Source organism: Ornithorhynchus anatinus, chromosome 10, assembly GCF_004115215.2.
Source record: "Ornithorhynchus anatinus isolate Pmale09 chromosome 10, mOrnAna1.pri.v4, whole genome shotgun sequence".
Classification (NCBI taxonomy): domain Eukaryota; kingdom Metazoa; phylum Chordata; class Mammalia; order Monotremata; family Ornithorhynchidae; genus Ornithorhynchus; species Ornithorhynchus anatinus.
Window position 1 is genome coordinate 41,824,073 of NC_041737.1, and position 12,368 is coordinate 41,836,440.

The 12,368-nt window shown below is 56.6% G+C and overlaps 1 protein-coding gene across 6 annotated transcripts in view; it reads left to right on the forward strand.

The window, feature by feature from the left end:
* The first annotated feature begins 5,678 nt into the window (after positions 1-5,678).
* The window catches only part of ING3 (inhibitor of growth family member 3), a 30,395-nt gene continuing 23,705 nt past the window's right edge, over positions 5,679-12,368 (forward strand). For 2 of the 6 annotated variants that reach the window (XM_029073135.2, XM_029073137.2), the window contains exons 1-3: positions 5,699-5,881; positions 6,121-6,192; positions 10,577-10,677. In XM_029073135.2, coding sequence (XP_028928968.1) covers positions 5,854-5,881; positions 6,121-6,192; positions 10,577-10,677 — 201 coding nt within the window. In that variant the 5' untranslated portion in view covers positions 5,699-5,853. Of the gene's footprint in view, positions 5,882-6,120; positions 6,193-7,364; positions 7,533-10,576; positions 10,678-12,368 lie in introns of those variants that run through there. The other 4 variants (XM_029073139.2, XM_029073136.2, XM_007670652.3 and 1 more) reach the window with 4 other exon arrangements.

The following is a 12,368-nucleotide window of genomic DNA, read 5'->3' on the forward strand; positions in this document are numbered from 1 at the left end:
CGGCGCTTAGAACGGTGCTCTGCACACAGTAAGCGCTTAACGGATACCGACACTATCGGAGTGGGGGGGGGAAGACACCCACGCAGATAAACGGACCTCAATTTAAAGAAAACGAAGTGACTCGGCCGAACCCACACAGCGGGCGAGCGGCCCAAGCCAGGATTAGAACCCGGGTCCTCCGATTCCCGGGCCCGCGCTCTTCCCACTGGGCCACGGTGCTTCTCCAGGTGGCGCTTAGGTTCTTCGGCACTTCCGGCAGGGTTGGCCTCGGACAAAACAGCCGGAGGAGTTACTCCGGGGAGTTCTGCCCGCCCAATCCCGCGGGTTGGATTTCCCTTCCCCGACGACGGAGACCGAAGAGGGAAGCGGGAGACGACGCGGTCACGGGTTCCGATCCGACGGAACCCACGGCTCCGACGGTGGGGTCGACGCAAGCAGACCCCCTCTGGACCGCGGGCTCGTTGTGGACGGGGAATCTCCCAAGCGCTTAGCACGGTGCCCCGCCTACAGTAGGAGCTCAGTAAATACGATCGAACCAACGAAAACGTGAATGAGTAAGAGCGGAGCCGGCGCCGCATCTACCCGCGGAACAGAATAAGGAACCGATTCCGAACGTGAGAATGTTCACGTTCGACGGAGGCGATAAGCTCAGTGGAGGGGATGAGGTTCCTAAACGGGGTAGGAAGAGGGGCAAGAAAGTAAGGATTGGAGGAGAGGGGGGCGAGGGGGCGGGGGGGTGCTAATGTAAGCAGCGTGGCTCGGGGAAAAGAGCCCGGGCTTGGGAGTCAGAGGTCATGGGTTCTAATCCCGGCTCCACCACTTGTCAGCTGTGTGACTTTGGGCAAGTCACCTAGCTCCTCTGGGCCCGTTTCCTCATCTGTAAAATGGGGACGAAGACCGTGAGCCTCACGCGGGACGACCCGATGACCCTGTATCTCCCCCAGCGCTCAGACCAGTGCTCTGCACATAGTCAGCGCTTAACAAATACCAACATTATTATCTTTATTAAGCAAAAACTGGGGGAAAGGGGGTGTCGTGGACTGGCTGCCAGAATGCTCGGTTTCATCGAGAAATGTATTAAAAACAAAACTAAAAGCCTATTTCTGCCATTTTGTAAAACCATGGTATTTTTAATGGTCTTTGTTAAGCGCTCACTATATGCCAGACAGTGTACTAAGTGCTGGGGTAGACGCAAGCAAACCGGATTGGACACAGTCCCTGTCCCAGGTGGGGCTCACAGTCTCAATCCCCATTTCTCAGATGCGGTAACTGAGGCCCAGAGAAGAGAGGCGCCTATTCGATAGTATTTATCGAGCGCTTACTGTGCGCGGAGCGCCGTACTAAGCGCTTGGGATGAACAAGTCGGCGACAGATAGAGACGGTCCCTGCCGTCTGACGGGCTCACGGTCCGATCGGGGGAGACGGCCGGACGAGAACGACGGCGACGAATAGAGTCGAGGGGCAGAACGTCTCGCGAAAACGATGGCGACTAGATAGAATCGAGGCGACGTACATTACATCTCATTGACAAAATGAATAGGGCGATGAAAATATATACAGTCGAGCGGACGGGTACGGTGCTGAGGGGATGGGAAGGGAGAGGGGGAGGAGCCGAGGGAGATGGGGGGAAAAGAGGAAGAAGGGGGGAAAAGGGGGGAAAAAGAGGAAAAGACTAGCCCAAGGTCACACGGCAGACATTCAATTGTGTTGATCGAGCGCTTACCGTGTGCAGCGCACTGTACCAGGCGCTTGGAGCGTACAGTTCGGCAACAGACGGAGACCGTCCCCGCCCAACGACGGACCCGCGGTCTCGACGGGAGAGACGGACAGCAAAACGAAACGGGTAGTCAGGCGTCGATGCCATCAAGAGAAACAGAATCGTCGATCTATACGCGTCATTCAGAAAATAGAGTCATAAATGATATATGCACATACGCCTAAGTGCTGCGGGGAGGGGAAGGGGGAAGAGCAGAGGGAGGGAGTAGGGGGAATGGGGAGGGGACAAGGGCGGAGGGAAAGGGAAGGCCTCCCGGAGGAGGTGAGCTCTCAGTAGGGCTTCGGAGACGGGAAGAGAGTCAGTTTGGCGGAGGTGAGGAGGGAGGACGTTCCGGGACGGCGGGAGGACGCGGGCCCGGGGGTCGAAAGCGGGACGGGCGCGAACGAGGCCCGGCGAGGAGGCGAGCGGCAGCGGAGGGGCGCAGCGTGCGGCCCGGGCCGGTCCTCCACGCGGTCCCGCGGGATGCTCCGCCGGGGCTTCTCGACGGAGGCGGGGCCGTCGCCGAAGGCCTCCCCGGGCCTCCGGGGGATCTCCTCGGGCGGCGGGTTCGCGGCCTCAAAAGCCTCCCTCGGGAGATAACGATAACGTTGGGATCTGTCAGGCGCTTACTACGCGCAGATCACCGTTCTGAGCGCCGGGGGAGGTACGGGGTGATCGGGTCGTCCCACGCGAGCCTCGCGGTTAATCCCCATCTGACCGATGAGGGAACTGAGGCACCGAGAAGCGAAGTGACTCGCCCAGGGTCACACAGCCGACGAGGGGCAGAGCCGGCATTCGAACCCGTGATCTCGGACCCCCGAGCCCGGGCTCTTTCCACCGGGCATCCCCGTTCCATTCCGTGGGCTCCTGAGCCGCGGAGGAAGGCGGCGAAGCGGCGGTCGAGGAACGGCAGGTCGAGCCCGCGAGCGGCGACGCGGGGTCGGCCCGGGGCCCGTCGGAGAGGTCGAGCTCCTCCGGCGGGCGCCCGCTCTCTTCCGCCTACCGGAGCCCGTGACCTCCCAACTCCCGGGCCCGCGTCCCATCCGCTGAGCCACGTCGTGTCCGTGATAGTGTGCGGGACGCTCCCGAGCGCTTAGCACGGTGCTCCGCGCCCCAGAGGCGCTCCGTAAATACCACTGATCGATCGATCTGCGTCTGGATGAGCCCGGGCTACCCTGTTTATTTTAATGAGATGTACGTCGCCTCGATTCTATCTAGTCGCCAGCGTTTTCGCGAGACGTTCTTCCCCTCGACTCTATTCGTCGCCCTCGTTCTCGTCCGGCCGTCTCCCCCGATCGGACCGTGAGCCCGTCAGACGGCAGGGACCGTCTCTATCTGTCGCCGACTTGTTCATCCCAAGCGCTTAGTACGGCGCTCCGCGCACAGTAAGCGCTCGATAAATACTATTGAACGAACGAAAGCCCCCCCGGCTGGAAAGGGGGGCCGCTTGGTGTTCCGTGGCAGCGCTTAGAACGGCGCTTGGCACACAGTAAGCGCTTTATACAAGTACCGTCATTATTCTCTGGGGCGGCGGGGCCGGGTGGCCGGAGCCCGGGCGTCAGAGGTCGCGGGTTCGAATCCCGGCTCTGCCCCTTGGCAGCTGTGTGACCGCGGGCAAGTCGCTTCACTTCTCTGGGCCTCGGTTCCCTCATCCGTAAAAGGGGGATGAAGACCGCGATCCTCACGTGGGACCACCCGATCGCCCTGCGTCTACCCCAGCGCTCAGGACGGTGCTCTGCACACTGTAAGCGCTTAACAAATACCGACAGTATTAATCCCTCTCTGCCAAATGTCTGTTGTGTGACTGTGGGCAAGTCACTGCACTGCTCTGTGCCTCAGTTTCCCCATCTGTCAAATGGGGATTACGACCGTGAGCCTCACGTGGGGCAGCCTGATTACCTTGTATCTACCCCAGAGTTTGGCACGTAGTAAGTGCTTAAGCACTACCATTATTATTATTATTATTATTAATAATATTAAGAAAAGCAGCGTGGCTTAGTGGCAAGAGCCCGGGCTTGGGAGTCGGAGGTCATGGGTTCGCATTCCGACTCTGCCCCTTGTCAGCTGTGTGACCGCGGGCAAGTCGCTTCGCTTCTCTGGGCCTCGGTTCCCTCATCCGTAAAATGGGGATGAAGACCGTGCGCCTCAGGTGGGACAACGGATCACCCTCTCTCTCCCCCAGCGCTTAGAACGGTGCTTGGCACATAGTAAGCGCTTTAACAACTACCAACATTATTATTATTATTTGTTGAGCGCTTACTACGTGCCAAGCACCGTCGCAAGCGCCGGGATAGACACAAGGTGACGGGTTTGTCCCCCTCGGGGCTCACAGTCTTGATCCCCATTTGACAGATGAGGGGACCGAGCCCGGCTCCTCCACTTAGCAGCTGGGTGACTTGGGGCAAGTCACTTCTCGGGGGCGCCTCAGTTTCCCCATCTGTCAAATGGGGATGAAGACAGGGAGCCCCACGTGGGGCCACCCGACCCCCTCGGATGCCCCCCCCCCCAACGCTCGGCAGAGCGCCTGGCACATAATAACGTGGGTATCTGTTGAGCGCTTACTATGTGCGGAGCACTGTTCTAAGCGCTGGGGGAGATACAGGGTCATCGGGCTGTCCCACGTGGGGCTCCCAGTCTTCATCCCCATTTGACGGATGAGTGAACTGAGGCCCAGAGAGGTGAAGGGGCTGGCCCAAAGTCACACAGCTAAGGTGGGATTCGAACCCACGACCTCTGACTCCCAGGCTCTTTCCACCGAGCCACGCTGCTTCTCCCGCAGTGAGTGCTTAACGGACGTCAATATTATTATAGGGCAGTGTGGCTCGGTGGAAAGGGGCACGGGTTTGGGAGTCAGGGGTCACGGGTTCGAATCCCGGCTCTGCCCCTTGTCAGCTGTGTGACTGCGGGCAAGTCACTTCACTTCTCTGGGCCTCGGTGACCTCAACTGTAAAATGGGGATGAAGACTGGGAGCCTCACGTGGGACCACCTCATTCCCCTGTATCTCCCCCAGCGCTTAGAACAGTGCTCTGCACAGAGTAAGCGCTTCACAAATACCAACATGATCATTCTCTGTGCCTCAGTGACCTCATCCGTCAAATGGGGATGAAGATTGGGAGCCCCACGTGGGCCAACCCGCACCCGATGACCCCGCGTCTCCCCCAGCGCTCAGAACAGTGCCCTGCACAGAGTAAGCGCTTCATAAATTCCAACGTTCTTCTTCTCTGGGCCTCAGTGACCTCATCTGTCAAATGGGGCCGAAGCCTGGGAGCCCCACGTGGGCCAACCCGATGGCCCCGCATCTCCCCCAGCGCATAGAACAGTGCCCTGCACAGAGTACGCGCTTCACAAACACCAACATTCTTCTTCTCTGGGCCTCAGTGACCTCATCCGTCAAATGGGGATGAAGATTGGGAGCCCCACGTGGGCCAACCCGATGACCCCGCGTCTCCCCCAGCGCTCAGAACAGTGCCCTGCACAGAGTACGCGCTCCATAAATTCCAACATTCTTCTTCTCTGGGCCTCAGTGACCTCATCCGTCAAATGGGGATGAAGACTGGGAGCCCCACGTGGGCCAACCCGATGGCCCCGCATCTCCCCCAGCGCTTCGAACGGTGCCCCGCGCACAGGGAGCGCTTAACACATAGCCCCCGTGACTCCAGTGAGCGCGCCCCAGAGCGCACGGGGACGGGGCTCGCGAGCGCCGCCGGCGGCCGCCTACAAGTCCCGTGATCCTCCGCGGGGCGGGCGGCCCGGCGTCCGGGCGGGCGGCGGGCGCGGGGGCCGCCGGGAGTCGTCGTTTCGGGCCGCGGGCGCCCCCGGGATCCCCCGCGCCCGCCGAACTACAACTCCCGTCGGGCGCCGGGGCGGGGCTCGGGGCGCCCACGTCACCCCCGCGGCCGGCCAATCGGCGCCCCGGACGGAGCCGAGGCCGGCGCCGTCAGGCGCCAAAGGGTTTTTTCCGGCCGAGCCGAACGGCCGCTGCGAGCGGAGGCGCCATCTTGGAAGGGACAAAAACTCCGGCGACGACGAGTGACATAAACAGACCTCCCCCCCTTCCCCCGCCCCGGATCCCAGCCCCCCAGCGCCGAGGGCCGCGATGTTGTACCTAGAGGACTATCTGGAGAGTGAGTGCGAGGCGCTCGGCGCGGGAGGCCCGGGAGCGGCGGGCGGGCGGGGGGGGGGGCGGGGGGGGGGGGGCTGAGGAGGGAGGGGGAGGGGGCGGGGCCCGCCCTGGAACTGACGGCCTCGTTGTGGGCCCGCGCTCCCCCCGCCCCTCGCACGCACGCACGTGACGCAAGCACGCACGCCGCCCCCCCCGCGCCCCCCCCCTGACGGGCCGCGTCTCCCCCCCCCCCCCCCGCAGTGATCGAGCAGCTGCCTATGGACCTGCGCGACCGCTTCACCGAGATGCGCGAGATGGACCTGCAGGTGCAGAGTGAGTCACGTGACCCCCCCCCCACCCCGCATGCGCACCGGGCCAACGGCAGGAGAGACCGGGGGGGGGGGAAAGCCACGGCCTTGGCTCGGCCACTACCTTGGCCGCTGCCTCGGATCGACTGCCCTGACTTGGCCACTACCTTGGCCGCTGCCCTTGATCGACTCTCCCGACTTGGCCAGAGCCTTGGCCCGGCCACGGCCTCGGCCAGCGCCTCGGATCAAGTGCCCCGACCTGGCGCCTGCCTTGACCTGGCCGTGCTTTGGCCGGTGCCTGGTCTTGGTCGGTGCCTCGGCCGGTGCCTTGGATCGACTGCCTCGACTTGGCCGGGGCCTTGGCCTGGCCACCGCCTGGGCCAGCGCCTCGACTCGGCCAGCGCCTCGGCTCCCCCGGCGGATGGCTCTGCGGCCCCCAAAGAAAGCCTCGGGGTTTCTTTAATGATCACAGTGATGATATTTGTCAAGCGCTTACTCCGGGGGAGGTGCAAGGTGATCGGGTTGTCCCACCTGGGGCCCCCCGGTCTTCGTCCCCATTTTACAGATGAGGACCTGAGGTCCGGAGAAGCCAAGTGACTTGCCCAGAGCCACACGGCCGACCGGCGGCGGGGCCGGGATTAGAACCCACGACTTCCGACTCCCAAGCCCGGGCTCTTGTCACTGAGCCACGCTGCTTTAGATGTGAGCCCCACAGGGGATGGTAGGAAGAGTATTTAGTAAGTGCTGACTCTGTGCGAACCCCTCTACTGAGCACTGGGAAAAGTGCACAGGTGGGAAATAATAATGACGATGATACTGTTATGGTATTCGTTAACCGCCCACTATGTGCCGTGCGCTGTTTAATGGTGATGGTGTCCGTTAAGCACATACTCTGTGCCGTGCACCGTTTAAATGATGATGGTATTTAAGTGCTTATCATGTACCAAGCACTGTTCTAAGCGCTGGGGTAGAGACAAGGTAATCAGGTTTGTCCCACGTGGGGCTCACAGTCTTAATCCCCGTTTTACAGATGAGGTGACTGAGGCAGAGAGAAGCGAAGGGACTTGCCCAAGGCCACATCAGACAAGTGGCAGAGCCGCAGTTAGAACCCCTGACCTTCCGACCCCCAGGCCGGCGATGTCCCCACTCTGCCACGCTCTGACCTGACTTATGGCGCGTTCACCCCGGCGCCTAGTACACTGCTTGGCGCACAGTAAGCGCTCGACGGATACCGTGACGGTGCCGATTACGAATCTCCATCCTCCCCCAGGGAGATCGGCCGAAACAGCCGTCGCCCACAGACCAGATGAACGGGCCAGAGAGATCCGACGGACCCCGTTGGGTTTGGAGGGTCGGGCCGAAAAGGTAGAGTGTAACCGAGTCTGCGTTCGGACTAGTTTCGGCAGACCCGATGGTGGCGAGAATGCCGGCCCGGGGAGGAGCGCTCTTCCTCGCGGCCGCCCCGATCCGAAAGGAGGAGCGGTAATAATAATAATTATGATACTTAGTAAGCGCTTACCGGGTGTCAAGCACCGTTGTAAGTGCCGGAGTAGAGACCGGGCAGTCAGGTTGGACACGGCCCCTGCCGCACGTGGGGCTCACAGTCTTAATCCCCCTTTTCCAGAGGGTGACTGAGGCACAGAGGAAGGGAAGTGACTTGCCCAAGCTCGCATAGCGGACCCGCGGTGGAGTGGGGATGAAAACCCGGGGCCTTCTGACGCCCGGGCCCGTGTCCTCTCCACCGGGCCACGCCGGCACAGTTGGTGTCGGGATGTCGTCGTACGGAGGCACGTGAACCTTCTTATCTCAAGCTTCCCCCGCTGCGGCAACCCAGCCGGAGGCCGGGGAGAGGTATCATCGCCTCGGTTTTATAGCTGGAGAAATGAAAGCACCGAAAGGTCAGGTGACCTGCCCGAGCGGCGGGGCAAGAAGCAGAACCTGGGAAATAGCCAGCGGCTATTTCCGCGAGAGCAGAGATGCCAGCCTGTCTTCTGATCTCTTAACACCTCTTGGAGAGCCGGTGTCCAGAGAAGACGAGTTGTGATGCTCCATCCTTCCAGGGAAATACCCTTCCCTTCCCGGTTCACCCAGCACCCGCCACTCCAAAACTAGTTTCCCATCACCCGCCGTTATCAGCTCTGGAAGCCGGAGCGTTAGCGATAGAAGAAGCCGTGGGCTCGGGCGATGATTGCCGCAAGGGAGGAGAGTTTGGGGGGGAGGGGAGGGTGGAGGCGGAAGTCACCACTGAGGTTCATTCGTTCACCGGTGCTAGCACGGATGGCACACTCAAAACATTCTCCTATATTTTGGTCCTACCGTCGGCCTCGGCTCCTGCCTTAACCTAGGGTCATCTGTCGCGGCGACCCAAGCCTTCCTTCCGTAGCGGATCTTGCTCAATTTCGCCCGCTGTTAGAAAGGCTTAAAACTTGAACCTCATTCAAAATGCAATTAGGGAGCTTGAAATTCCACTCCTCTAGCTACAGTAAGGGAGGCCCTACGAGGCCAGCTACAAAACCCAACTGTTCTTATTCCATTTCCTCGTATTTCGTGTACGTGTGTGTGGTTTTTTTTAATTGTTTCACCTTTCCCGTCTTCGATCCCGCTCTCCCTCTGTTTAATCTTTTTTTTTATGGCGTTCAAGCACGTACCGTGTGCTAGGCACTGTAATGTTGGTATTTGTTAAGCGCTTACTATGTGCCGAGCACTGTTCTAAGCGCTGGGGTAGACACAGGGGAATCAGGTTGTCCCACGTGGGGCTCACAGTCTTAATCCCCATTTTACAGATGAGGGAACTGAGGCACAGAGAAGTTAAGTGACTTGCCCAAAGTCACACAGCAGACAAGTGGCCGAGCCGGGATTCGAACCCATGAACTCTGACTCCAAAGCCCGTGCTCTTTCCACTGAGCCACGCTGCTGTACTAAGCGCCGGGGTGGATACAAGCGAGTCAGGTCGGACACAGTTCCTGTCCCACTGGGGGGACGCCGTCAGTCCGTCGATCGTATTTATTGAGCGCTTACCGTGTGCGGAGCGCCGTCCTCAGCGCTTGGGAGAGTACGGTAGAACAGAATGAGCGGGCACATTCCCTGACCCACAATGAGTTTACAGTCTAGGGTCTTAATCCCCATTTTACAGATGAGGTAACTGAGTCACAGAGAAGCGACTTGCCCACGGTCATCCAGCAGACACGTGGTGGAGCCGGGATGAGAAAGGTCCTTCTGACCCCTGGGTTCCTGTGACTCTATATTCTTTGATTATGAGGCCCAGGAACTATGTCTGATTCCCATTTTATCCCTGCATATTTTTCTCTGTGCTTAGTACAGTGGTCTGCCTGCAGTACTGCCCAGGAAATACTATCAAATGAATAGGGAACATTCGTTTGAAGAAGCAAGCGTGCTTGGGCTCGGTTGCTGAGTTATTGAAGAAACTCCTTGGGTGCATTGGAAGGGATGGAGTGAGATGCAGTGAGAGTTTTCCTTAGTATGAAGTTTGGAAAAAGTACAGATCTCGAATTATACAACTGGGTTTTACATTTTCCGTTAATATTCCGTAGTGTTCGTTGCTATGTAATTTACAGGAGACAACCCAAAAACTGGATGGAATTTTACGCGGGGTTTTTTTCCTATGTGATTTCTCCTCAGTTCTCCAGCTTTTTACTAGATAATGCGTGTAAACGGAAATGAGGATTTTGGAAGTTTCGATACCCGTGATGGGAGTTTCATTGTTTCTCTGCTCAGCTTCAAGAGTTTGACAGTTGCCAAGTCATTTTAGATAGGATTGAAAAGAAAAGCTAAGTAAAGAAATAGAATAGTGAAAACACCTGAATGCTTGAAAGGCAAACTTATGAATAGTAATGATTTTGGAAAAGTGTGAGGAAAGAATTGTTCAACACAGTTAACCAGGTGTTCTCTAGATTTAAGGAAAACAGTGCCTTTTGTGCTTTAACGGATCCTAATGTAGTGACTGTAATAGATTTTAAGACTTAAGACCTTCTTGTCTAGTGTGATGCTCTTGTAATTTATTCAACTTCTGTGACTTGCCTTTTTGACATCTTTAAAACGGTAACATTATCAAGGCACTCTAAGGAAAATGTAACTTTGAAATAGAAAAAATATGTTAGTGGTTTTAAGGGTACGGTTCTTAAATAAGAAAAACGTTGCAAAATTTGGTTATTTTGGAGATTTGTACTCGTCTGTTGGATGTTGAAATATCCGACATTCCTCTGAAAAGAAATTCTTGAAATGTTTTATTTCATACCTTTTCTCTTTCCCTATTTTCTCTTCCTTATTCTATACTAAAATGTGATGAATTAAGTTCTCACACTGAAGAGGGCTTTCAGATATTGTAAAATAGAACATATTCAATGTAAAATCCCTGGTATCATGAACATTGTGTTTTTTGTATATTGTAGATGCAATGGATCAACTAGAGCAGAGAGTCAGTGAATTCTTCATGAATGCAAAGAAAAATAAGCCGGAATGGAGGGAAGAACAAATGACATCCATCAAAAAAGTATGTTTAGGTCATAAAGACTGAGAGTTTCTGAGAGAAGCAGAAAAATATTGTTTTAAAGTGTTTTTGAAATCATGACTGGGAATTCAGATGGAATTACGTTGGTTCACTGTATAGTGACGGCGTAGAATTTAAAGTATTGGGATTTACAGTGATTGAGAGGTTTTCTACATAATGTTTTTCTTTAGATTGTGTTTCTGTAAATATAGTGACCTTCATCTGAGAATCACACACCCTTCCCTACGATCGGTCTCAGGTCTTCACAAAAAGCATGTCAACGTGCGAAAGGATTTTCCTTTCTGATCGGGTTTCCTCAAGACCCGTTTTGTGAAACTAGTGACCGATCGGTCTCCACAGTAGCGGTATTGCAGAGACACAGTGGACTGGTGACTTTCAACCTTGGAAAAACTGAAGGGGAAGTCACCAAGCCACGTGGCTTGCCGCATCCCCAGAGCGCTGGATCATCCCAAACCCCGGGGGTTGGGGGCTCTTGGGGGACCTAGAAATGGACATCTCCACCCCGGGGGCTCCCCGTAACCGGAGGTCAGGTTAGCTACGGAGACCCCTAGGCCTCCCAACATACCCCTTAAGGGATCCTGGGAGCAGCTGCCCCCGTTGGAGGTTGGCCAGGCGAGGATGGACTTTGCAGCTAGCTCATCCTCTGCAAGTTTGGGGGCAGAAGGACCTGAGTTCTAATCCTGGCTCCGCCACTTGTCTGCTGCGTAACCTTGGGTAAGTCGCTTAACTTCTCTGCGCCTCAGTTACCAGATCTGTAAAATGGGGGTTAAGACTGGGAGCCCTGTGTGGGAGAGGGACCGTCTCTAACTCGATTTGCTTGTATCTTTCCCAGTGCTTAGTACAGTGCCTGGCGCCTAGTAAGCGCGTGACAGATGTCACAGTTGTTATTATTATCATTATTAAGTCGGGGGGGAGGGGAGGCCCTTAGAAGCCAGAAGCCAACCGGCACCGGAGGTTGCCAGATGATCCCGCCGCTGGCCTCCTGGCCTGTCGGAGCAGACGTGTTCGCTTTGATACTCCTCCCGGCCCCACAGTCCGTCCGTCCGTCCGTAGCTTTACACTCTGCTCTTCTCCTGTCTGTTTTAGTGTCCGTCTCTCCCGCCAGGTTGGAAGCTTCTTGTTGACAGGGGCAGCGTCAGTATCGTCTCTATTAGTGTATCGAACCAAACACTTAGGACAGTGCTCTGCACCCGGTAGGGCTCCATAAGTACCCCTGACTGGCTGTGGGCCATTTCCACGCCCATCAGGGACTGCTGGTGTTGCAAAGCCCCTCAACTGCCATTCTCGCGCTGAGACTGACGCAGTTATTTAGAAACAGGGATGGATTAATATCGTCCAGTTTAAGTAAAGAACAAGTGTGATTAACCCAGAGTGTTTGCGGGGAGTGGAGGAGTGGGGGGCAGAGAACCTGGGTTCTAGTCCCGGCTCCACCACTGGACTGCCGTATGACCCTGGGCGACTCACCTGACTTCTCTGTGCCTCAGTTTCCTCATCTGTAAAAGAAAAAAAAAATGAGAATTAAATCCTACTCCTTCCTACTTAGACTGTGAGCCCCAGGTGGGGCAGGAACTGTGTCCAACCTGATTGCCTAGCATCCATTAGACACATAATAAGCCCTTGCCGCTACCATAATCATTAGTATTATTACCGGACCGCCATTTTAAAAGTAGAGT